This window comes from Acinonyx jubatus, chromosome A2 (assembly GCF_027475565.1).
Source record: "Acinonyx jubatus isolate Ajub_Pintada_27869175 chromosome A2, VMU_Ajub_asm_v1.0, whole genome shotgun sequence".
NCBI classification, from domain to species: domain Eukaryota; kingdom Metazoa; phylum Chordata; class Mammalia; order Carnivora; family Felidae; genus Acinonyx; species Acinonyx jubatus.
In genome coordinates, this window is record NC_069383.1 from 158,312,091 (window position 1) to 158,337,933 (window position 25,843).

Here is a 25,843-nt window from a genome sequence, read left to right on the forward strand (position 1 = left end):
TTTAAATTTAAAGTTAATTTATTTTGAGACAGAGTGGGAGAGGGGCAGAGAGAGAATCCTTTAAAATCTTTTTAAAGTTTATTTAATTTAAAGAGAGAGAGAGACAGAGCATGAGCCGGGGAGGGGCAGAGAGAGAGGGAGACACAGAAGCTCCAAACTTTGAGCTGTCAGCATAGAGCCCAACACAAGGCTCGAACCCACAGGCTGAGAAATCATGACCTGAACCAAAGTTGGACACTGAGCCACCCAGGCACCCCTAGAATCCTTTTTTTAAAGTTTATTTATTTATTTTGAGAGAGAGAGAGTGAGAGAAAATCCCAAGCAGGCTCTGCACTCTCAACACAGAGCCCGACATGGGGCTCGAACTCACCACAAACCATGAGATCATGACCTGAGCTGAAATCAAGAGTCCAGTGCTTAACCAACTGAGCCACCCAGGCACCCCGGGAAAGAGAGAATCCTAAGCAGGCTCTGTGATGTCAGTGCGGAGCCCTACGCGGGGCTCGATCTCACGAACCATGAGATCATGACCTGAGCCGAAACCCACGATCAGGCGCTTAGCTGACTGAGCCACCCAGGTACCCCTGGTATCCTTGAATAGACACAGATGTGTAAGGTGTGTGGCTTCTGGGTTGACCTGCACATGGGGTCACACAGAAGGTCATGGGTATTTATAGGGAGGTGTTCACCTGGGTGATTTCACACGGTGGCAGAGCTGTTTGTGGGTATAAGCGATATACATTTACATATACGTCTGTAGAGCCACACGTGGCCATGAATGCTCGAGGAAAAAGCAAATAGACACAAGTATACCCGGGGTACACGTAAAAAGAGCAGCTATGCAGATTGACTTGTGGGCTCATGACTTGTTCACAGAACATATGGGAGTAGAACACTTAGGAACGTGTCAGAGTGAAGGGACTGTCCATGGCCATGGGCGACAGTTGCTGATGCACATACACTTGCACTTGTTCACTGCCGCGCACCAGCATTTGCCTGGATTTACGCTGCCGTGCACTCTGTTATGACTAGTCACAGGTGTGTCCAGATGTTCCATGTATGCCCAGAACATAGATGCTCGCAGGTGCCTGTAGACACACACAGATGCCCACACAGTCAGAGAACTCCTGTGTATCCTAATACCCACATGCTACTATTTAGGGAAGTGAAGGACCAATTCTGTCCTCCCCCTGCCAGTTCCCTGGACTCCTGGCAAAGTGAGATCTCAAAGCCAAGAGGACTGGCCTTGGAACTGCCCCCAGGCCCTTTTCGGAAGAACAAGGAGGGGAAATCCAGACAGTCACATGGGCACCAGGGTGACCCGGCAATGCCGTCCAGGACTAGAGTGCCCTGAGCCCAGCCTCACTCACCAGACGTCTCAACTGAGATTCTCCCCTGCCATCAGAGATAATTATGGAGGCCGGTGCTGACAAAGGGCTTAGAATGCCTGGGACAAGGAAGAGCTCAGTGAATGTTAGGGACCATCATTATCATTGGATAGAACCGTTATTACCATTACGAATATTCGCCTTAAAATGCAAAGAGATCCTGGTTCTTTGTGTCCAGTTCTCCAGCCTTTTTTGTCATCCCCCTGCCTGTCCTGTCCTGTCCCAGCACCCACAGCAGTGTCCCTCCGGCCTTCCAGCTTCACCTGTTTCTCTCCTGCTCTCGCTTGAGAGAGTCAGTCTTTGAAATCCATGGTTTCCTTTCTCATTGGTTGGCTCTTCCCTGACATCCTGTTTATTCTCATTTGCCTCTAAGCACCATGGTTTGATCTGTCTGCCTGGGGGTGGGTGAGTGTCAGAGAGTGTGTTTGGAATAGAAAGCCCCTTAAAATGGCCTCATTTAAGAGGACCTTTAGGTAGGGAATGCAGGGAACCTCACACAACCCACTATCTGGGGCTCCAGGGCCTTGGAAAGCCATCACTCCCTCACTCACTTATCACTTCAGTCAGCAAATATTTACTGTGCACCTACTATGTGCCGGGTAGATAAGACGGGACACTTGCTCTCATGGAGCTGGCATTTTAGTGACGAGACCAGAAGCAAGAAATTGTTATCCTGTAATCGCACTGTGCAGAGAGTTAAAACAGGACAAAGGATAGTGGCAGAAGTAGGGTTACTTTGGACTCAGGAGAGAGTCCCCACTCTCCTGTCCCCCTCCACTCTGGGACCCCCTCGCTCCAGCTCTGGGTTTCTGTAGCCCCTGATCCCCCGGGCACGTTCAGCTCCGGGCTCCACAGCATGCATGCATGCATTTATTTATTTATTTATTTATTTATTTATTTATTTATTTACCTATTTATTATTTTCATGTTTATTTTTGACAAACACAGAGCACTAGTGGGGGAGGGGCAGAGAGAGCGAGCCAGAGAGAATCCCAAGCAAGTTCCACGCTCAGTGTGGAGCCCATCCTAGAGCTCAATCCCACAACCATGAGATCATGACCTAAGCCAAAATCGAGAGTTGAACACTCACCTGACTGAGCCATCCAGGCGCCCCAGCTCCACACCTTTTGATTGCCTTGACCTCCGTGTTCCAATTCCATCTCCCTCAACTGGAGAACTTGCCTCTTTCAATGTGTATCAGGAATCTACTTGTCCAGTTGGCTGAGACTGGACGCCTCGGGCACCTGGGAACATGTGGTTGTGGCGGTGTCTTTCTCAGTAGGGATTTACAGGTAGGAGCCTTCTTTTGGAAAGAGTACTGGGAGGGGAGGCCACGATAGACACCATCACCTACGCATTCATTCATTCACTGGACAAACTGAGTGAGTGCCTGGAGTCCCGGGCACTGTTGTAGGTGCCGAGACACAGCTGTGAACAGGATAGATCTGTTTCAGTCTTGTCATGTGTATTTTCTACTGGACACACAACAAACACGTAAGCAAACAAATAAACAAGTTCGCGTTGGATAGGCAAGCGCTGTAAAGAAAACGATGAGGAGACGTGAAAGGAAGTAACCAGGGAGCCTCATTTTGTCAGGACGTCTCGGTAGGCTCTCTGGGGAGGTGACATTTTTTTCCATCTTTAATGAGATATAATTGGCACATAACATTGTGTAAGTTTAAGGTATACAACAATGTGATTTTATAGACGTGTATATTGTGAAACGATCACCACAGTAGGGTTATAATTACCTTTGTGTATGTTCGCACATGTGTGTGTGTGTGTGTGTGTGTGTGTGTGTGTGTGTGTGTGTGTTTGGTGACACTTCAAGATCTCTCTTAGCAACTTTTAAGTATATAACACATCATCATTAACTGTATTCACCATGCTGTACATTAGATCCCCAGAAGTTATTCGTATTATCACTGGAATTTGGGGGAGGTGACCTTTGAGCAGAGACTTGACGGATGAGAGGGAGTTCGGTCATGGAAAGTGTGCGAGAAGAGCGTCCTGGGAGCATGAGCTAACAAGTGCAAATGCCCTGACATGGGAACAGGTTTGGTGCCTTTCTGGAAAGACAGGGCCTGGGTGGCTTGAGAGAAGGAGGGGATGGGGTTGTACAGGTCAGCAGGGTCCCCTGCAGACAGGGCCTCACAGGCCAAAGAGAGTTATCAGTTTTTATTCTAAATGCAACGTGAAACTGTTGGACAGTGGCAGAGGGGAAGAGTGCCATCATCTGACTCATGTTGTTTAAAGATCCCTCTAACTTCCTTGTTAGGGAATGGGTTTCAGGGAGTGAGGGTGGGAGTGGGGAGATCAGGGAGGAGGTAACTGCAATAGTCCAAGCAAAAGCCAGTGGTGGCTGGGCCAGAATAGAAGCATCCAGAATGGTGAGCAGTGGGCAGATTTGGCATATGTCTTAAGTAGAGCCACCAGGATTGCTGATGGATGATATGTGAGGGATGAGAAAAAGGAACATAGGAAGGGGATGGTAGCTGGAGGGAAACATGAATCCTAAGGAGAATTTCTAAAAGAAGAAGGGACCAGATGTCCTCTGGGTCACCCTGCCCCTTAATAGCCAGGAAAAGATAATGGTCTGCACCCCGTTTTGTGCTCTATGGAAAGCCCGTGTCTTCCCAAGATTCCCTCCATCCAGGGGGGACCTGTATTCTCTTGGTCATCCCTTATCTTTGACTTCCTGCTTCTGCTGAATTATTATTCTCCATTTGGCATCTTGTGCCCTTTGGTGTCTGCTCTGACCTTTACATAGACTGAGAGTTCAGTCCTCAAGGTGATGGAGAGCCTCAAATGCCAGGGCAAGATAAGCTTGATCCTGAAAGCAGTTGGGGCCATTTTTCTATCCATGTATTTATTCAACAAGTACTTCTGAGGACCTAATATATACATCACAGGAGAGAAGATGGTGAGCCAAGCAGACAGAGTACATGGGGCTTCCTTCAAAATAAGAAGACAGGTAATGATCCAATATTCATGAATAAATATAAATGGTGGCTGTGATAGCAGCTATGAGGAAAAGATCCCTGGTGTTATAGGAGCTTCTAATAAGGGGATCTGATCTAATTTGAAAGGTTGGAGGAAGCAAGAGCTGGGATCCGAATCTGAGAGCAAGGGTGCTCTGGGCAGCGGGAACTGCTTATGCAAAGGCCCTGGGGTGAGAGAAAGTATGACAGACTAAAGAAGACCTTGGAGGGGAGAGACTGTGTGGGATGAAAGAAGAGGTAAGTAAAGAGTAGACCCACAAGGCTTCATTAGTATGTTAAGGAGTTTTGTCTGTATCCTAAGAATAAAGGGAATATACCGATGAGGTTTGGGTTGGGAGGATGTTATGATCAGATGTGCATTGTGAGAGTTCCCTGAGGTTCTCGTGTGTAGAGTGGACTTTCAAGGGAAAGGGTCCATCAAGGTAGACCAGATAAACTTTCTGAAGTGTGAGGGTGGACCATTTGGACTCAGCTGGACTATTGAGTGATAGACAATCATTCAGTCCATAAAGATGAACAACCATGCATGAACACAAAGTATTGAGGAGTTAAAGTCAACTAGACTTGGTGAGGGAATAAAAATAGGGGTGAGGCTAATGCCTGGGCATCTGACTTGGAAGCAGTGGGAGGGGGGATGCTGTGAGGATGATGAGAGTTAAGCTCAGGAGAGGAGATCTTGCATTTCATTTGAGTGTATTGGGATTGAGATGCTTTCGAGACCTCTGAGGGGGTGGGGCAGGTCAAAGAGTCAGAGGTATAAATGGGTTTGGAGTTCTGAGGACATTTATGCATGCAGGTGGTGATGGAAGCTTGGCAACGGGAAGTGGCTCTCAACTAGGAGGCAATTTCACACTCAGGAGACATTTGGCAATGTCTGGAGATGTTTCATTGTCACAACTAGGAGGAGGTACTAATGGTGTCTAGTGGGTGGAAGCTGTTAAACATCCTACAGGGCACAGAATTGTTATCCAGCCAAAATATCAACAGTGCTGAGGTTGAGAATCCCTGGTCTAGAGTAACACTCAACGGCTAGGTGGAGGAAGATAAAAAGGAGGTGCATTGAGGTAGGAAGGAACCATGTAAGCATGTGTCATGGCATCCAAGGGAAGGAAATGTATCAAGAAAGAGAGAGAAGGCAACAGAGTGAAATCCTGTGGAGAGGTCAAGAAAGATGGCGGGCTGAAAAGCATCCATTGGATTTAGAAACATGGGGGCCATTGGTGGACTTTGCAAGAGTTGTGTTGGCGGTATGATGGGGTCAGAAACGAGATAGGAATGGTGGAGGAGGGAGTTCAGAGAGGGAGGAAATAGAGGCAGTTAGTGTAGGCAACTGGGAAGAGGAGAGAAGTGGGAGACAGATGGAAGGAGGAATCGAGTGAGGCATTTTAGTTTTTTAATAAGGGAGGCTTGAGTTTATTTAAAAACTAATGAGAAAGTTCTGCCTGGGAGGGAGAAGTTGAATATGCAAGGCAAAGACAGGATATTGATTGTATAAGACTCCCAAGACAGAAGAAAAGGGCCAAAACAAGATTAGCTGCATGAACCTTACGATGAAGGACAGCTCCTCCTCTGTTACAGGAGGTAAGGACCAGGAGGGGGAAGAAGTTTGCAAATGATGGCAGGAGAAGAGGGATTCCATGTCATGGCTCTTACTTTCCCTGGGAAACCAGGGAAGGTTGGAGGAGAATAGAGAATGTGTAGTCTTTCTGCTTCACTCAGGTTGCCCTGTGATGGTGTGCCGGCCTTCCCCATGGTACACAACCATGAGGAAAGCCTTCTTCAAAGTCCCCTCTTGAACTCCTGGCCTGAGGTGTGACCTCTGAGCCTAGCGAGAGCTCATCTGGGGGAATGTCCAAGTCCAGGATTTATGAGGTAAGACTTGTGATGGGTTGTCATAAAGTCCCCCATTCTTGAAGATTAATGCTGTTTATAATAGTCCATCAAGAAAGCCTTGTAATAATCCTTGAAGAATACCCATAAAATCCACTTTGATGAATTTTAGATAATGGTTTCAGAAAAATCAAGTCCCCCTACCCTCATTGATCCTGGAGCATGACAATCAGTTGCAGTGGACATCCATCCCAGAGACCTGAGCTCCAGGGCGGGCAGCGCTCCGTGAGTGGGGAGATGCTGAGAAGAGGAACCTTCAGCTAGTAGATTTCTCACCCAATTGTGAAGGTCGAGCTCAGGCAAGGTGGACCCATATACTGAGATAGATGCGGGGGAAACTGAGTTCTGAGATAGACCAGGCTCAACTTGGGTTCCAAGACTGGGGATTAATTCAAGTCCTGGGACAGAACAGGGAGACACCCCTGAGGTCTTAAGATACTCCATGGTTGACTCTGAGACCGATGAGGGTCAGGCCCAAACCCTGGGTAGACAAAGGCTGAACTTGGGTCCAGGGATAGACCAAAGATAAACCTGGTCCCAGGAAACCAGGAACAAATGCAAGTCCTGGGTGAACCAGGGCTACAGTGGAAGCTTGAGCTAGACAAAGCCAAACCCAGGTCCTGGGATAGAGCAGAGCACAGCTAATGACAACAGAAACGGAAAATAGGCTTATCTTGGGGGAGTTGAATTACACACTCACATCAGGTTTGCCCTGTGGGGATCTCTCTAGTTGTTGAGACACTTCCCTGAAACTGTTGGGTCCCTCTGTGATTAATGCCCATTGCAAATGACACGGTGTGTCCCAGGACTAATAAGTGGAAGTGAATTATTTTCCAGTGTAAGGTCATCCTAGGACCCGAGTTTGAGCCAGTGCAGGCGCCTGAGCCCGGAAACACGCTCAGTAGAGCCGACAGCTTGGGAATGCCCAGGGTGGCCGTCCCTGCCTCCATGTTGATGGTGGCCACTCTGATGCAGACTAGAACAATACCTGCATTCCACACAGGCACGTAACACACAGGGGCTCACACATTCACACTGCGGTAGACACATACACACACACACACACAGCACCAAACCCACGCCTGTGCCTCAAACACACAGCCACATGCCTTGCACGGACATGGACAGTGACACAGCAGCCACACACAGATCCTCGGGCACACATACACGCTCTCAGCCAACCTAGGCAGCACGCTCAGACGCAGCCTCCCACAAGATGACATTTTCACATCCGGGAAGCGGCAGGATTCTAGAGGGAGTGTTGTGCTCTGAGAACAGCGCCCCCTGGAGGGTGTGTCGTTCAGTGCCTCGCCTTCCACGTTCACATTCCCCACCCCACCCCCCCCAGGTGCAGTCGAGCACACTCTGACTCATCCCTGCTTTATACACGCATTTGTGTAAGTGCATACACTTGCTCGTGCTCACACACTCAGGCTTATAAAGGGCTATGCACAGCTGTGTGTTCTTGGCCACATAGACACAGACGTGCCCCACGTCCATCACACTCATCAAATGAGCTCGTGCTGCAGGCAGTTGACGGGGGCGGGGGGGGGGGGCGTCTCTGCCTCGTGTGGTCATCTGGGGACCCCAGCTGACAGAGGCTTTTCATCAACACGCACTTCCAGGTCACGCACTGGCTCTTAACGCTGTCACCGGGAAGTCACTAACACTCACACGGCGTTGGCTAAAGGGAGTCACGGGGCCACACCGGGGAAGCACGGTTCTATCTGGGCCCGAGAGAGAAGAGGCGGGAAAGTTGTGAACAGTTGTATTGACTGCCCCAGTTTCTAACACGTCTAGAGAGTTACACACTCACATACGCACGCTTGATCTCCTCCCGTATGGACCAGTCTTTATGACCCGCCCCTCTCCTTGGGACCAGGCAGGGGGCCACACATGCCCTCCCCGTGGTTTGCCTGCAGAGCTCCCTTACCTCCTGGCACATCTGAGGGGCCTGCCCCTCCCTCCTGAGCTGGGGGTCCCAGGGTAATGAGTTTCCAAGCCAGAGCTGAGAAAACAGCGCAGACACCTTCTCTGCCCCCGGAGTGGGCGGTATTTTTCCACAGACACTGGGAAAGAATAATAATAGGCATTGGGAGATCTCTGTATTGGCTGAGAACCTTCCCCGTCTTGCCAGCTGCAGCTTGGAAGGGGAGCCCGGAGGGGAGAAGGCAAATCCAGAGAGACCCCCGTTCTCCCCACCCGCGTGTCCTCCCAATGCCACGGGAGACCCTCTCCTTCCCCTCATGGTCCACCCACTCCTCCTTTCGACTACTTAAATATTCCGAGGCAGGAAGCTCATGAATATTTATAGGGGCCTGGCAGTGAGAGAGATAAAAAAAAAAAACATTCGGAATTTATGAACCAAGATCCGTCTATAAATAACAGGCCTGTGGCTGATGGGGTTCTTCCCTCACCCACCAATTTCCTTTAAGTTCAGTTCCAACCCCAGCCAAGCCTCCCAGAGCTACCCCTCCACACACGCACGCACACCGCCTGGCTATGGGTGCACAAATCTCCATCCTCCAGGACATCCTCCAGGACACTGTCACACACACATACTCACACAGCAAGGACGCAGACGCACGTTTGCACCTGCCTGTGGTCTGGCCCACTGCCCCCCTTCCACACACAGACACTCACATGCAAAATCTGCTTGAACATGTCCGGGGCAGCCTCCTGTGTTCACATTCAGGCAGATACAGCCCCTCGGGCTCAGACCAGCACACACAGTCGCACACACCATAGAAACGCCCACGCTCCCAGCTCCTGGGCCTTCCCATGGCTTCCCTCTGGGCCTTGGTTTCCTCGTCTGCGTAAGGGGAACACTGAGAGTCACTGCCTCCTAGGGTGGCCGTGTGGAATTTAAAAAACTCACAAGCCAAATACCAAGTACCTGTTGTGTGTAAGGTGCTATTGTAGGTGCGGGCGACACAGCAGTGAACAAAAACAGATCAAAATCATCCCTGCCTGGCATTCTGGAGGGAAGAACGATGGCACACGAAATCAGCGCACAGATGAGGTAGTGTGTCAGAAGTTGGTAAGGTAGAGAGGGGGGTGGGTAATGCTGAGACACTTATAGTTTTGACTGGTGGGGGAGCCGTCCGGGAAGGGCTCTGGAAACAATGACATTTGAGTAAAGATTTGGAGGAGGCGGAAGGACATTCCAAAGGAATAGCCAGTCTTGGGACTTGAGATAGAAGAAGCGGGCTTGAGGTGTCGCAGGAACAGGGAGGAGACTCCTGTGACTGGAGCAGAGGGAGGGAGGGGGAGAGAGGGGTATGGGGACAGGGCAGGGAGGGGACGGGCCCTGTGGGCAGTGGTGAGGATTTGGGCTTTTACTCAGGGGAGGTGGGAGCCATGGAGGGTTCTGAACAGAGGAAGCATATGGCCTGACTCAGCTGCTCACAGACACCCTCTGGCTGCTGTGGAGCGAGGGGGGCTGCAGGGGGACCAAGGCAGAGGCGACTGCCCTGGGGAGATGAGATGGGGAGAAGAGAGAAGGGAGTAGATTCTGACTGTAAAGCTGTAAGAGAAAGAGGTAATTCAAGCTGTCTCTAAGTGAATGCATTCAATAATTTGTTCTTTAATTCCAGAAATGTTTATTGGGCACGTACTATGTCCCAGGCACTGTTCTGGTTGGAGAACACAGCGATAAACATCCCTGCCCTTGGGGAACTGACGGTATCATGGGGGAGACACGAAAGAAACAAGATACATTTTAATGTAGGATCAAGGGGTAGTACATTTTATGTGCAGATTGTAGCAGAGCGAGCCTTGCAGAGCGATGGGGGCTGCCCGTGGAGATTGGCTGTACTGGGCAGGATCCGGGATGCATTTCGAAGCGAGAGCCGCTCTCAGGATTGGCAGGCGGATTGCATGTGTAGGTGGCAATGACAGAACTTAGTGCCTGGGTGTGAATATGAGCTTGCAAGGGACACCCACGTAAATGCCCTCTTACGTTGAATGTTCATTGTTTGCCCCGTCTTAGGTTGGGTTCCTGAGAAGCAGAACCTGAGACGGGAGTTTGGAGCATATGATTAATTGTGAGTGGAGGGTGAGGAAAGCAGGAGCGGGCAGGGGATGGGGGTCTCAGGTACCTTCCAGGCTCGGCCTGCTCCATGGGGGTGGAGGTCCCTCTGGAATATAAATTGGACCACTGTAGCAATGGTATCCGTTCCGTTTTGGCTGCTCCTGGGGGTAGGGAACCCCTCCCGTGCCTCTCCAGGGTGTGGTGACTCCCAAAAGCCAAGGGCAGGTCTCCAGAAAAGGTCACAGGTGCTAGCTGGGAGCTCCCACTCAGCATATGCAGGGTGGGTGTGCCCAGTGAGGAGATCGGGGCAGAGGCCCAAGAACATCTCCTGTACCCCCAAGGCTCCAACGAACAGGGTCACAGGAGCACCAGCCATTTATGCCAATCATAGTGCGGATGTCTGTTCTCAGCTCTCTCAGGATGAAAATCAGGCCAACTTGGCACTGGGGCTCCCCTGATACAGCTGAGATCCTTTCTGGATTCATGAACTGCTGGAGACTCAGCCTTCTGCTTCCTGGACTTGCCTGGGAATTGCAGAAAGGAACTGAGAAGAAGAGGCACTGCCCCGAAACAGGTCGGAATAGCTCGTTTAATTCCCCCACAGTCCTCTCGAAAGACGCTGCTATTGTACTCACTTTGCAGATGTGGAAGCGGATGCACAGAGAAGTTAAGTCACTTGCCCAAGGCCACACAGCTAGCAAGCGGAGGAGCCAGGATTTGAACTCAGGCTTTTAGGCTCTGAGGTATGTGTGCTTCCAAGCTACACTCAACTGCCTTAGGCCCCGTGACTCCTTCAAAACCCAGAGCCCTCGTATCCATCCTGGGAAGGAAGGAGGAGAAGGGAGGTGAGCCCGAGAGAATGGAATAGAAGGTGTGAGCGGAGTGGAGGAGAAAGAGGTCCCATGGGAGACTTGGAGTGTGCAGGAGGCATTTGTTCGTCCGTTCGTTCATTCATTCATTCATTCACGTCCTGATGAGGCCTGCCTACTCTGTCCAGCTTGTGCTGGTATTGGGCCCACAGCAGGAAAGTAGACCAGCCCTGCCCTTACGGAGCGCACCGCCTAATAGGACACAGACACACCCACCCGGGCAAGGAAAGGTATAAAGTATAAGAACCTTGTGAGAGGGAAGGGGTAGGGAACGATGGAGGCACATACAGGAGGGGTCCCTGATCTGTCTTCAGGGACAGAGAAGCTTCCCGGAGGTGGCGATGTTTGCTCTCAGCCTTGAAAGATGCACAGAGTTGGGAGAGTCGTAGGGTCACCTGTTGGAGAGTAACAGAGTAGAAACACCAGCATCTGTATAACCCCACAGACCTGGGTTTGTGGTTCTAGCTCCACCACCTAATACATAAAGAAGCAGCATTGTCAAAAACAAAAGAAATTGTAGAAATATTTATTGAGCACTTACTCTGTGCCAAGTGCTGTTCTAGGCACTGGGGACATGGTAGTGACCAAGATACGAGGTGTTTGTGCTTGTATGTTTGCTTCCTCGTGGAAAGGAGCCATACCAGCCAACAAATTATATATAGCATGGTGTCTGCCATGAGAAGTGCCAGACAGGGAGATGAGGACCGAAAAGGGCTTCTTTAAGGAGGTAATCAGGGAGTGCTTCCCTGAGGTGGTGACTTTTAAACTTAGCTCTTAACTATGGACAAGGAGGATTCAGCATTATCACTGTTCCTTCAGACTTACTGTGGGGCATGAAATGGGACAGTTGACTTAGGCAAGTGCTCTGTAAGTTTGTAGCTTGGTAGTTAAGACAACTTTAGGGAGAGGCAGCATGGGGCCATAGTCCTGTGGGCTTGTTATTTACCTGGTGTCCCTTGGATCTGCTCCTTGCCCTTCCTTTGTTCTCTGTATTGCGGGACAGTTGACCCCTGAAAACTACATCTCCCAAGTTCCCTTGCTGACTGGCTTCCTGTTGGGTTCAGCCAATGGGAGGCTGTGGTGGCAGTTGGAGGTGGGAGGAAGAGAGAAGCCAGAGGATTTCTCCCCCTGTTTCTTTGCTTCAGGCGGTGGCTTTGTCTCGTCCCTGGGTCCAGCTCCCGGCTGCCATCCACTCAGGCAACCACAATTCCTGCTTGGTGGTCCCTGCTCCTGGGCTCTGGTAACACCCCTCCTCCTTTTGCCCCTGCTAACCCTGAAGTTTCTTGCATTTACTCTTTTTTATATTATTTCGCTTTCCCCACTTCCTCTTTCAGCCTTTCTGGCTCCTCTGTATCACACTTGCCCTATCGTATTCCCTCCGTGGAACCATCTAGCGTGGCCTCTGTTCCCCCTCTGTTCCACAGCAGTCTCTGCCACTTGACTCTTCCTCCCCAACCTTCAGTTTATAACAGCCTGACACCACACGGCTGTTGTGAGATGAATGGGGACAATACTCTCAGTAGCTGAGCCTACACGGTCCCCACTGTGTAGGGTTTGAAGCTGTGCACACGGGCACTCATTTACGTCAAAAATCCGACGAGGTGGGTGCTACTGTTAGCCCTGTTTTACAGATGGGGAAACTGAGGCACAGTGAGGTTCAAGTCACTTGCTCAGGGTCACATGGCTAGGAAGTGGCATGAGGGGGGGTTCCTCATGCAAGCATTATGCATGTAGAGTGCTTGGCACACAGGCAGTGCCTGGCAAGGCTGATGACAATAATAATCATTACATGTGGAGCTGGTCTCTGGTTAGTACCGAGGCTGGAGGTGATGCTGGAATGCTGGGATGGACACCACAATGCATGCTGATTGAAGGCTCTTCTGGGACTGGCCACCTGGCAGAACGATCTTCAAGATCCTGCTGGCTCTCATCCCAGACCTGGAAGAGAAGGGGCAAAGGGCCTCTCTCCGGCAGCTTTGGCTGGGAGCAGCTGCTCGACACTTAGCTGGGATCGATTTCCCTTCAAGTGGCCCATTCTCGCTAACAAAGGGCTCCGGTGACCCCGGTGGCTGTCACTGCCCCCTCCCCTCTGAGAGGGGGACGTGTCTCCCGGCTAGAGCTGTTTTCTGTCTTTGAGATTCATTTCTTTGAAAGCCCTGGAAAACTCACAACGATGGGCCAAATCAGCCTTCCGATGCGCTCATCTGGTGGATTTCTCTGCCTCTCTGTCTTGCTCTGGCCAGTCCATCCTCCATGATGTTCCTGACCAGATCCTTTCCCTACTCACACATGGTTATGGGCTGAACCGTGTTCCTCCCCCCAGACTCTCTCTCCTCTGCCCCCCTGTCTCCTGTGGCTGCCGTCATTGGCCAGGCTCCATTGAATGCTGGAGGGCAGGGGATTCTGGGAGGTGAGGGCTGGAGAGGTTAGCCTCCCAGAGCACAGAGAGGAAGGAGGAGTGGGGCGAGAGGATCCGGAGAGACCAGCAGAACACCCAGCTCACCTCCCGCCTCCCAACTTGAGCTTCGGCCCCTCATTGAACAAGTTTCAAGTGTGCCACGCGTCTTCCTACCAGAGTGGAACTGACACGAGGGTGGGGATCTTTGTCCCATTTGCTGCTGTGTCTCCAGTGCCTACAGCGTGCCCAGCACATAGCAGGTGCTCAGTAAATACTGGTGGGATGCACAGTTGCTCTCTCCCCTCCGGGTCTTTGCCCACACTGTTCCCTCTGCCTGGAACCCCCTCACTCACCCTGCGGAATCCTGCCCATTCATACTATTTAGCTTTGGCTTCTTCCAGAAGGCTGTCCCTGAACTCTCAAAACCGGGCTCCATAGCCAACCAGCCTCTGCTTACAGCACCCTGTACTGCCCCCAGCATGGCACTCGCCAAACTGTTTTATAATCGCCCCTTCACTTGTCTCTCAAATATTTTAGCTCACTTACCCCTCAAAACACCAACATTGTCATCACCTCCCTCCCCTTTGAGAGGTAGACAGACTGAGGCTCAGAGAGGGTAAGTAACTTGCCCAAGGTAACACAGGGCCAGGATTTAAATGCAGACTGTCTGGTCCCCAGATACTGAGCTGCCTTTTTGTGTTCCCTGTCAGCACCTATTCGCTTATTTTTATTCTCTGATCAATTTTATTGCACTCGTGTATTACATTGCCTGTGCTAAGCCATTCAAATATATTAACAACAATCTCAATAACATCACTACCATTCTTTTCTTTTAAGTTTATTTTGAGAGAGAGAGAGAGAAAGAGCAGGCAGGGGCGGGGCAGAGAGAGAGGGAGAGAATCCCAAGCAGGCTCCACACTGCCAGCACAGAGCCTGATGAGGGGCTGGAACTCACGAGCCGTGAGATCATGACCTGAGCCCAAACCAAGAGTCAGATGCTTAACCGACTGAGACGCCCAGGCGCCCACATCACTGCTATTCTTAACCCCATATTACAGATGGGGAAATGGGAGCTCGGGGTGGTTGAGTCACGTGCCCAAGGTCACGCAACAAAGCTGGAACTTCTACTCAAGTGACCGGCTCCAGAGTCAGAGCCTTCAACGACTATGTTCTGTGGCCTCACTTTGGCTGGAGGAATCGAATGCCTTTGCGACTCACTTCTTTGAAACCCCGGAATGTGTGTCAGAGATGCAACCAAATGACAAAGGGTCTGAACCCCGCATTAACTTGCCGCCTGCAGGGACATACACGGAGCCCGTGGAACTGGGTTTTCAGGCATTCCCGGCACCTGGCTGCCCCTGTGAGTTATTAGCTGGCAGGTTGGTCCCTTGTCACCTCCCGGCCACGCTCTCCAGCCTTCAAGGTTTCCTCCCTCCAGCCCCCACCTGGGAGCCTCACAGCAAACACCTCCATTTTGTGCAGGGGCGTCCCTGGCGGTGGCACGAAATGTCTCAGCCAGCCACGGAAGATAAATTTCCCCCACGACGACCTTTTCCACGCGCCGACGGATTGATTTCAGAAATCCATCCCCGGCCAATATGCCGAGCCCCAGCCCCCGCCGCGGGCGCTGATGGCTGCAAATTTATGCCCAGTCCAGAAATTGAATTCCTGTAAGTCGAGGGAAGTGTCGGAAAAGCTCACCCAGGCTCATTTTTACTTCTGACAAACTTCAGGCGAGAAGATTAAACCCCAGCCAGTGTCTTCCAGCAGCAGGGGCTGTGGTGGTGGGGAAATGACCTCGATGGGGGCATTCTTCTCCCATCCCTGCTTCCAGCTTGGCCTGCCAGGGCTGAGGAATAAAAAGCAGTCAGACCCCCAGGCCTGGGCGGTTAAAGGGAATTCCCATCTCTGCCCTGCTAATGTTAGAAGAGGGGCATGCTCTGTGTACCCAAAGGCAGGCCCCTGGGTCCCCATGGCAAATATTGAACCGTTCAGAGGGATGGGAAAGAAAGCTTCTAATTCGTCTCCATCACCAGCCAGCCTCCCGCACCAGCTCCTGAGGCTGGCTCAGTCTCGGCAACTTTGTGAGCTGTTTTTTTTTTTTTTTTTTTTTTTAATGTTTCTCCATTTACTTTTGAGAGAGAGAGACAGAGCGTGAGAGGGGGAGGGATACAGAGAGAAAGGAAGACACAGAATCTGAAGCAGGCTCCAGGCTCCGAACTGTCAGCACAGAGCCCAACGTAAAGCTCGAACTCACGGAACCGTGAGATCGTGATCTGAGCCGAAGTCAGCCGCTTAACTGACTGAGCCACCTAGCCACCTGTGAGATTCTAATTAAGCTTCCTGGGTCTGGGACCGAGAGGACATCAAAGTGTGGATGATTCGCCCCAACCCCCCACCCTGCCCCTGCCAGAGGCCCAAAAGCTGGGGAGGGAGAAGCAGAGAAATCGAGTGACAGATCTGGGAAGGAAGAAACCCATCCTGCTGTAAAGATCTCTCTCACTTGCCTTGAAAAACGAGACATCTGATGCAAATGTAGCCGCTTCTATTTGGTACAAAACCCCCTAAATATTAAAGAAATAGATCCTTGATGTCTACAAAGAAAGGATCAAAAAGGAACCCTTCTGAAGAGAGAAGAGCTTTTATTTCGCTCTGAACTTTTCTACATCTAGCCTCTGGCAGGGATGCCTACAGAACATGGGGTGTGGGAGAATAAAGAAATGATTGCCATTCATGTATTCATTCATTTAGGAAGTGTCTGTGAAGCAGCTACTGTGTGCCAGGCATCGGGCAGTGTGCCAGGAAACCACAGGGAGAAATCAGGACCCGGTTTCTGCCCTTCAAAGCACAGGGGCATGTGCAAAGTCCTTGACCACTAGTCCTCAAAACTGGCAAGGTCCTGAGAAACAGGGAAAGACCGAGAAACTATCACAGAACGGAGGAGATGAAGGAGCTGTGATAACTAAATACAACGTGAGACTCTGGGCCAGAAAAAGGACAGGAATGGAAAAACTAGGGAAATCCGATAAAGCCTGGAGTTTAGTTGTAGTGACGCACCAGGGTTGTTTCCTTCGTTGTGACAGGTGTACCGTGGGTATGTAAAAGGTTAGCATTGGGGGGAATTGGGTGGGTGGCGGGCATATGGAAGCTGTCTGTCCTATGTTCACAACTTTGCTGTCAATCTAACATTATTCCAAACTAAAAAAAAATTAAAAATAAGTCAGCAGGGGACATGGAACTATTCTAGAACATTGCTGGTTCTGTGGGTTGATATAAAAGGTCCTACCGAGTGGGCACACACTATACGCCAGGCACTGTGGTTGACTCTTGACATGTACTAACTCCTTGTCCTGATGACAACTGTGTGAGGCCTGGCTTTTATGATCACAGTGTTTAGATGAGAAAGCAGAGAGGTTAAGGAAGGCACAGAAGGATTGGGCTACTTGCCCCAAGCCACACAAAAAGGAACAGATCAGAATTTGGACTGAAGCAGCCTGTGTTGTAAAACTCTATGGCTGCCTGTATTAACATGTACTAACTGTATTACATGTATTAACTGAGCAGCTATTATTCTCTTCAGGGTCTGACTGAAGAAACAAATCTTTGAGGGATTTTATGGATTTTAATATGGGGAATTGTTTACAAACATGGTGCAAGAGATACGAAACTAAACAAGGGATGGAGATGAAACCCAGAGATTAACAACAGCAGACAGCCTCTATCCCCCAGGACTTGACGTCAAGTAGAAAAGGTGATACAAACAGAGCTTGGGAGTGGAACTGTTGGTGGAAGCTTAAGCCACAGAGGAGATGTAGCTATGGCTATAACACAGGAGGCAGCAAGGGGGAAAATACCCCTGCTTATCCCTTTGTCCCGCCCTCAGATCATCCATGAATTCCTTCCATTGGCTGCATCTTCCTGGAAGCCAGAGGGCAAGGCAGTGTGGGAAATGTAGTTCCCAACCATACAGAGCAGGGGCAGTCATCAAGCAGCTTACGCTTAAGTGTGTTTGTGTGTGTGTGTGTGTGTGTGTGTGCGCACATGCATGCACTCAAGGGTCAGAGGACATTTTTAATCTCCATTTTACAAATGACAGAGGCCAAGTGATCTGCTTAAGAACTCACAAAAACTCAGGGGAGGCTGAGAATTCATCCAGGCTTGACGGGGCAGGACTAGTGACTAGCTTTATATGGAGGGCACCTGGAGCTATGCAGGGTTCAATGTGGAGGTGACCTGTTGAAAGCCAGCTCTGGCTTCTCTGGGGAGAATGGATCAGAGGTATAAGTCTTGAGGCCAAGCTTCTATGGAGGGAGAGACTTTTCTTCCCTGAGCATAGTGACTAAGCAAGTATTTGAGAGTCTGAGAGGCCAGCATCCAGATGCGAGCTTGGATACTTACCAGCCCTGTGAGTTTGGACATCTGACTTTCCTCTCTGTGCCTCAGTTGTTCCATCTGTAAAATGGATCTGGTGTTGGTGCCCACCTCATTGCATGAGGGGAGGCTATAAGGACTTCATTTTTGTAAAGCAGCTTAGACGAATGTCTTAGTCTGTCCAGGCTGTATAACACAGGTAGTATAGATGCGGGGCTTAAGCAACGAACAGTTACTTGTCCCAGTTCTGGAGGCTGGGAAGTCCATCAAGGTGCCGGCGGATTCAGTGTCTAATGAGAGCCAGATTCCTGGCTCATAGACAGCATCTTCACGTAGTGGGAGGGATAAGGGAACTCTCTGGGGTCTCTTATCAGGGTACCAATCTCCCTCCCATAGGGCTCACCTTCCAATACCTTCACACTGGGGGTTAGGTTTCAACATATGAATTTTAGGGAGACAGAGAGACGTTCAGCCCATAGCAAAGGGCACGCTCTACAAGAGTTAAATAAACTATGAAACCTCAGTGGCTGCTCCTCTCCTTCATCCATTCCACGATATAAATCCCGTCTCTCTACAGCCAGCATCCAAATGCACATCTCAGACCAGACTCTTGATTGCCACCCCCCATCTGCCCCTCCCCCTGCCACAGACCCCCTTCTCCAGCCTTCTCCATCTCAGTAAATGACACCCCCACCACCCACCCTGTTGTTCGGCTCCCCATTTTCCTTCCACCCTCAGCAAATCCTGTGAGCTGTGACTTGTCTGTCCCCATGACATCTACCCTGGGGAAAGCTCTCATCATGGCTCACCTGAACAACTGTGCAGTGGGCAGCAAGTTCAAAGGCCCTGGGGTGATAAAGACTCAGGAGTCATTGAGGATCTGAAAGGAGGCCTGTGAAACTCAGCAGGCTTAGGAGGGAGTTGGTTCCCTCCCAGAAAGCTCTCTTCAACTACGGTGTTCTTGAGTGTTGGGGGCGGGGTGGAAGGGACTTACAGTTTCTCAAAGCAAGCTTCTCTGATGACTGGCATGACCCTTGTATGAGAATTTGTAGCCTTGATGCAAACCTCTGTCCATAAGCCCTACTTTTAGGACTGTCTGCAGGGATTCATGGTGGTTCTGGCACAGTCTGGGCCACACTCGGAGGGAAGGGGCTGAGTTTGTAAATACTTGCACAATGCAAGCCTTCCTTGGACTTGAGTGGGGGAGGTCAGTCGAACGGAGAGACCTGTGTCTCTTCCTGTATTTCCCAAGAAAGTCTATGTCATTGATCATTGGTCCACACTGGCACTATGATGGCCGAGCCCAAGACGTCCTGGAACATAAGTCCTGGCTTGACAGGGGCTCCAGGGGTGCTGAGGGCCTCCTGCCAAGGCTTGGGGGCCTTCCGAGGGTAAGAGGTTGTGCTGTGCTGCCGGCTTGGATAGCCTCTCAGGACAAGGCGGGTTAACTGCATTGAGAATGAGTGAATGAATGAATGAGCTCATAGTCACCACCAGCCACAGGCTGTCACCGGCAAAGCCCCAGCTGCTTAGGCTGCGGAGACCCAGTTGGCATAGGTGAGCTGATAATGTCCTTAACACCTGTCACGCTTATCACTCGGGGGGGCATTTGCCCAATACCTCGGGGTCTGACAGGAGCAGTCTGCTATTATCTCAAGCCCTCCAAAGGGACGTGGCCCCTGTCATGGCTCAGACGTGGCAGACAGGCATGTCCCTGATTATTCATCACGGCCCTTCTGCCATCGCGGCCGTCAGGGAGAAGCCATGCCTGCTTCTGAGCCTGCCCGGTGTCTCTCTCCAGCCTGACATCACAAGACCCCTGATCCCTCCCTAGGACAGACGGAAGCTAGTTTGGTGGCAGAAGGGGGAATGGATGGTGGACCTATCAAGAAGTTTGCTCTCTGTCCCGCTGGCCAACCACTATCCGACTATCCAACGAACATTCAGTGTGGCAGGCCCGGGGGATGCAGTTGATGACAAAGCAGACAGAATTCCCCACCCCCATGCTGGTTCCCGTGCAGGGGCAGAGGCAGGCTTTGGGTTAGTGGTCACGCCCGTGAGGTCCTAATGGCCATCGGGCTCAGGTTCTGAAGGAGGACTGAGAAGGTGCGACGTGGAGGTGTAGACCGTGGAGTCAGATGGCCTGCGTTTGAAGCCCAGGACGGTACAAGAGACTGTGATGCTCTGGGGAAGAGATTTGAACCCTCTGCCCCAGTTTCTTCCCCTTACCAAAGGCAGAGAACGGCAGTGCCTGCTGGTCACCTACTTACAAAGTCCCTAGAACGATCTTGACATAGAGTAAGAAGCAGAAATGTTAGGGAAAGCCAGCCCAGGATGCCTTGAGAGGTCGGTGACATGGGGCAGGGACAGCGAGACTGCTTTTGGAAGAGACATTTATGCAACAGTCCCAGGAACAGGAAGAGTTAGCCCGGCTGTGAGATGGGGCAAGAGTGTTGATGGCAGAGGGTCCCGCCAGGGCGAAGGCCTGGAGGCGGGAAAAGCAGGGTGTTCGGGCAAGACCAGAGGACGGGCCAGAGACAACGGCCGTGTCACCTTGTTGCTTGCTGGCGTAGGAGATGCTCCAGGACAGGGGGCCGACTGAGCCACATGGGGACGAGGACGGGGCAAGTGTCTCTGCCCATCTTCCATGAGGCTCACTCCTCTCCAACATCGGCCTTTCAACTCTTCATCATCCTGCAGCCTCCGCCCCAGCTCCACGGGACTCTCCCGAGTTCTTCCGGATCATCTCGGTTCAGTGCCTGCATCAAGGTCAGACCATTTTGACTTCAGGAAGCTAGCAAATTGGCTTTAGAGTCATGAGGGTAATAATAATAAGGGCAAACACATAGCACTTACTACGTGCCGATGACTGTTACCAGTTGCTCGCACAAAAAGCATTAATTCATTCTTGCTTCCCACGAGCCCTATGAGGTAGGTACAATTACCGTGTCCATTTTCCAGATGAGGAAACAGAGGCTGTGCATTTAACAGAGGTTAAATGACTTGCCCAGGCCAGACAACAAGCGAGTGGCCGAGTCAGGACATAGACCCAGGCAGCCTGACCCCCGGACTCTGCGGTCAACCACCGGGCTCTTCTCTACCACCCGAGTGGGAGTAAGAAACAGCCAAAGGAAATGAGCTGTTTCTGGATAAGTTTTGTTTTCTTTTGTTCTTTTTTAAGATTTTATATTTTTTTAAGTAATCTCTACACCCAACACGGGGCTCGAACTCACAACCCCGAGATCAAAAGTTGCATGCTCCATGGACTGAGCCAGCCGGGCGCCCCTGTCGTGAGGTTTTTTAACTGGAAAAATATGCAATGTGATATTAGTTTCAGGTGTGCAACAAAGCGATCTGATGATTCTATACATTATGCAGTGCTCACCCCGAGAAGTGTAGTCCCCATCTGTCCCCGTCCAACGTTGTTCCAATATATTGACTACATTCCCTGTGCTGTACTTTTCATCCCTGTGACTTATTTATTTTAAAACGGCAAGTTTGTGCCTCTTAATCCCTTCACCTATTTTGCCCCCCCCCCCCCCCGCTCCTCCCCAGTGTAAGAATGTTGTCTGGAAAGATCCTGGTGCCATCACAGGGACTCCTTTTTGGGAGGATCGTGGGAGAGATCCTTGCCTGTTCTTGAGACCGAAAATAGTTAAGCTCGCTGCTAAGCAGCTGGTGTGCTTTTGTTTCAGGACACTGGGAACCGCATAAATGACCAGCTTTCCCTTTTTGATCTGGCTGCTAAGGAACCTAGAGCCAAATTTATGGCTTGACCATATGCTGGCTGTTCGGGTTTTAAAGGGATGAGTTTTTCTTAGCCTAATTTTTGGCTCTGTCTACCTCCCCACTTTTCTCTTTCCTCCTCGTCTCCGTTGCAAAAAAAAAAGAAAAGGGGGGGTGGGGGGGAGGAGGTTGAAAAATCTTTCCAAGACCAATATGTGCTCACTGTAGGAAACTTAGAAGATAAAATCAATCTGAAGATGACGATAAAAATCCCCGCTGATCTCCTATTTTCACGGCTGCATAGTATTCCCTCCTGCGCATACACCTTACGTTTTGAAATCAAGCCCCCTGCCGTCAAAGAGCTGCAGGGAGAAGATTCTAGGTGTCCAATTTTAAACAGCGCTTTAATGAGCATCGTTGCAGCAGTCATGTGCTTGTCCACACGGTTTCCCTGGGCCACATTCTTAGACTCGGATTGGCTGGGTTACATACACAAGGAGAAACCTGGAGGCTGTCGCTCTGGATTGGCAGACGGCCCTCCAGAAACATCTAATTCCTACTCTCCTAATTGGAGCTATCGTGTGGTGGTTTACATACCCTCGTAAACCACTTGCAGCCCTCTCTGGAACAAGGCAGGGTACAAATAAATATATATGCCCCAAGCCACTTCTGCCTCCTGATTAAATTACCCAGCCTCAAATGCAATAATATCCTTGTCTTATTAAGAGGCAGCCGCTAGCTCTGTTCCTGTTGGGTAAACCCCGGTAGCCAGTGCTCCACGGATGGCTGGCCCGGGATCCTGTAAGCGATCCTTCTGCCCCTGGAAGAGCCAGGAATTGTTTTTGAACCAAGATGTAAGTGGCAGAGCCGTAGGCCGCGATGATGAGCCAGGGTGTGACAGCGAGAGGAATTTTTCCTGCGTGTCAATCCTGGACCTGTCACGGGGGACTCCTGCTTTAATTGGGGCGCAGCATCCTTGGTGAAAGTATTTGAAAAAATCGCAGCCAGAAAAGACGATTTGAGAAGCGGCTACTTGAGCGCATAGCTTACCCGCTTAGAGCCCATTAGCAGGAATATTAAACTCAGTACCAGCAGCTCGGCCAAGAGAGCAGCTGGCTTCTCCAGTACATTTGCCCCCGCAGTGGTGAGACAGGCCGCCTGACTGGAGGTTTCTGTACCTGGACGGTTCCTGGGCTCACACACCTGCTGTTATAAGCATTTTTCTTAGGGCAGGCCCTTCTCTACCCCTACGACGGTGCCCTCCACAAGTTCATGACCGAGGTTCTGAGCTAAACCCAGTCTGAGAGAGCTGGCATGCGGACTCTCAAACAAGGAGCCTTCCAGGACTCCAGTGGGTCCCGGGGACATGAACTTGACTGCGTATTTGAACTTGAACCCGCCAGGCAAAAGTCCGGGTCTCTGCTCTGCAGAGATTTGGCAGCCGAGCCTCAGGCATTTAATTACATTGCTGCAGAGAACATTTCAGCGAGGTGCGTCCAGCGCAGACAATTATTTTAGGAAAGCCGTGGAGGCCTTCCCTCCTTGCCACTTAAATCTTGCTTCTCTTTTAGAATTCAGTATTTCATATGTTGAGAGAAAATGGCTTGTTTGCTTCAAAGGACACACTAGGAATTGCAGAAAGGAGATGTTAATTATGTTGAACCGGCTGCTTTGTCTCTGCACAAATGAGAATCTTAGGAGGGGGGTGTTGTCCAAATGGCTTGGGGATCAGAGCCAGGGGAACATGGATGGGGGTGCTTAGTCTCAAGTCCGTCCTTCCTTCCTTCCTTCCTTCCTTCCTTCCTTTTCTTGTTTCATTGTAAAGAACTAGACTTGTCATGAAAGGAGACAAGGCTAGTTTCACATTCTCCTGGAACCAAGGGACAAGGTGTTCTTGGACCGCCCTTCCGGTCCTAGGTCAGGCTCCCTGCAGAAGCAGAGCTGGTGGGGAGGAGTTGAGCGTTAAGTATCCACCTGGGGGGTGATACCGGGAGGAACCAGTAGAAGTGAGCCGGGAAGTGAAGGACTCCCATGCAGGGTGAGCTAAGGAACAGGGTGTCCCCGTGGGCACCTGGGACACAGCCCTGGAAAGTTGCCTGCGGCATGCATCTCAGAGCTCTCCTACGGGACAGGCCAGAGGGCTACTGGTCTCTATCACTGGCTCCTATGTGTGGACTCGTTGGGGACTGCTGGGTGGGAGGGGCTTGCCCAGTACAAAGGCAGAGCAGGCTGGGACTTACATACAGAGGAAGCCTTTGCAGTGGGGGATTCTGGTGTTTCTGTAGTTAAGGCCTGGGAGGCTTGAGTGTTGGCTTCCCGCCCCCCCCCCCCAATCATACCTGCATGCAAGGAAGGCTGGGTGACTTCACTGCTCCATGGGGGAGGCGTGGACTGTTAAAAAGGGGGATTCCCCCCAGGGGCGCCTGGGTGGCTCAGTCGCTTAAGCATCTGACTTTGGCTCAGGTCATGATCTCGTGGTTCGTGGGTTTGAGCCCCGCATCGGGCTCTGTGCTGACAGCTCAGAGCCTGGAGCCCGCTTCGGATTCTGTGTCTCCCTCTCTCTCTGCCCCTCCCCTGCCTGCTCTCTGTCTCTCTCTTAAAAAATAAATTAACATTTAAAAAATTTTAAACTAAATAAACATTCAAAAAGGGGGACCCCCCCAACTTCAAAAAGCGTGTACATAAATAAGGCACAAAGAATATCTAATTACAATCATTTCAGATGGTGTTTATGAATGGCTTACTTTTCTTGTAAATTAGTGGGGGAGTCAGGCTCATCTGTACAATTACATCAGTCGCTCACTTTACAATAAGCTTTAAAAAAAAAAAAAAGACTTCACTGAGTGGGAGAGAAAAAGGTGGGCTATTAGCTGGTGTCTCCAAGATTGCTCGTAACTCACGGTCTGGCTTATCTCTGCTACGGCTCGTGGGAACAGCTTCTGTGGGGCGATCAGTTAACCGCTGTCCAAATGAACAATTATTGTGAGGCTTTGTTTCTCTGTAAAACACTGGGGTTTTATGAGGACTTTTTCCGGGTATGTAGGAACGCATCCTGGATAGGACCACAGTCTTTCATTTCCCACCTCTACGGCTACCACCCATCCTTGTTCGCCGGGACCGATGCAGTGTCATTTGCCCTGGTCTTCTGCCCTGGCCCCCCTGTCTGTCCCCAGCAACCAGCCCCCCCCCCCCAACCACCCGTGAACACCTGAGTCAGGTGACATCCCTCCTCGTTCAGAACCCTCTGTGGCTCCCACCTCACTCAGAGGAAAAACCAAAGTCTTCCCCACCAACCCACAGGTCCTGAAGATGCGGTCCTGCCCCCTCCCTGCTCTCACCCCCCTACTCACCACCTTTCGCACTCTGCTTCAGCCACGCCAGCCTTTTCCGTGTGCCCCGAACCTACCAGGCATGGCCGTGCCTCAGGGCCTTTGCACTTGTTCTGATCTCTGCCTGGAACCTCCTTCCTGAGATATCTGCATGGCTCATCCCTCACCGGCTTCAGGTCTTGACTCAAATGACACGTTGTTGGAGCCACCCTGACATTGCAGATTCCCTGTATGGCACTCGTCACCCTTTAAATATTTGGCATTTACTTGCCTATTTCTGTCTTTGTCTAATGTAAGCTCCTAGAAGAGCTTTTGTGTTTGGGCATTTTGTTTACTGCTGTGTTTTCAGTATCCAGAATGGAGCCTGACACACAGTAAGAGCTTAACAAGTGTTTGGTCGAACAAAGGAGACCGTACTTCCCTGATGAAAACAAAAAGATTGGGGCTTGTGACTAAGTCTGGTATGTTCTGGTGAAACTCCAGGGGGCCTGATCTGGGAGCCACCATGTTCCATCCTGTGATCACTCACTTCTTTTCGAACGCTGTTGCTCAAACACGTCCGGATATTGATTTGAATTTGTGGTGTCAAAAGTGTCCCCTGTCCTTTCGTTTTCCCCTGGCTCACTCTGAATGTCCCTTCTCTGAGGTACCTCCTCTGAAATCCCAGCCTGACAAAGACCCCCGTTACTCCCTGCACTTTCTTTGGAGCATTGACTGCAGTGAATGGTTCCAGAAGTATCCGTGGATTTTCATGTTTGATGTCTGTTTCCTCCATCCATGGACAACGGGCCAGATATGTTTTCTTTACCCCTCTTTTCCTAGCCCTATCCCAGACCC

At 50.7% G+C, this 25,843-nt stretch overlaps 1 protein-coding gene across 4 annotated transcripts in view; it reads left to right on the top strand.

Annotated features, from left to right (window-relative positions):
• Positions 1 to 25,843, top strand: part of OLFM2 (olfactomedin 2) — a 59,483-nt gene that overhangs the window by 27,719 nt on the left and 5,921 nt on the right. Inside the window, exons 1-2 of one of the 4 annotated variants that reach the window (XM_053219928.1) lie at positions 3,769 to 4,627; positions 6,110 to 6,262. The exons of 2 other annotated variants lie outside the window; for them this stretch is intronic. In XM_053219928.1, coding sequence (XP_053075903.1) covers positions 6,239 to 6,262 — 24 coding nt within the window. In that variant the 5' untranslated portion in view covers positions 3,769 to 4,627; positions 6,110 to 6,238. Of the gene's footprint in view, positions 1 to 3,768; positions 4,628 to 5,705; positions 6,263 to 25,843 lie in introns of those variants that run through there. One more of the 4 variants, XM_053219927.1, reaches the window with a different exon arrangement.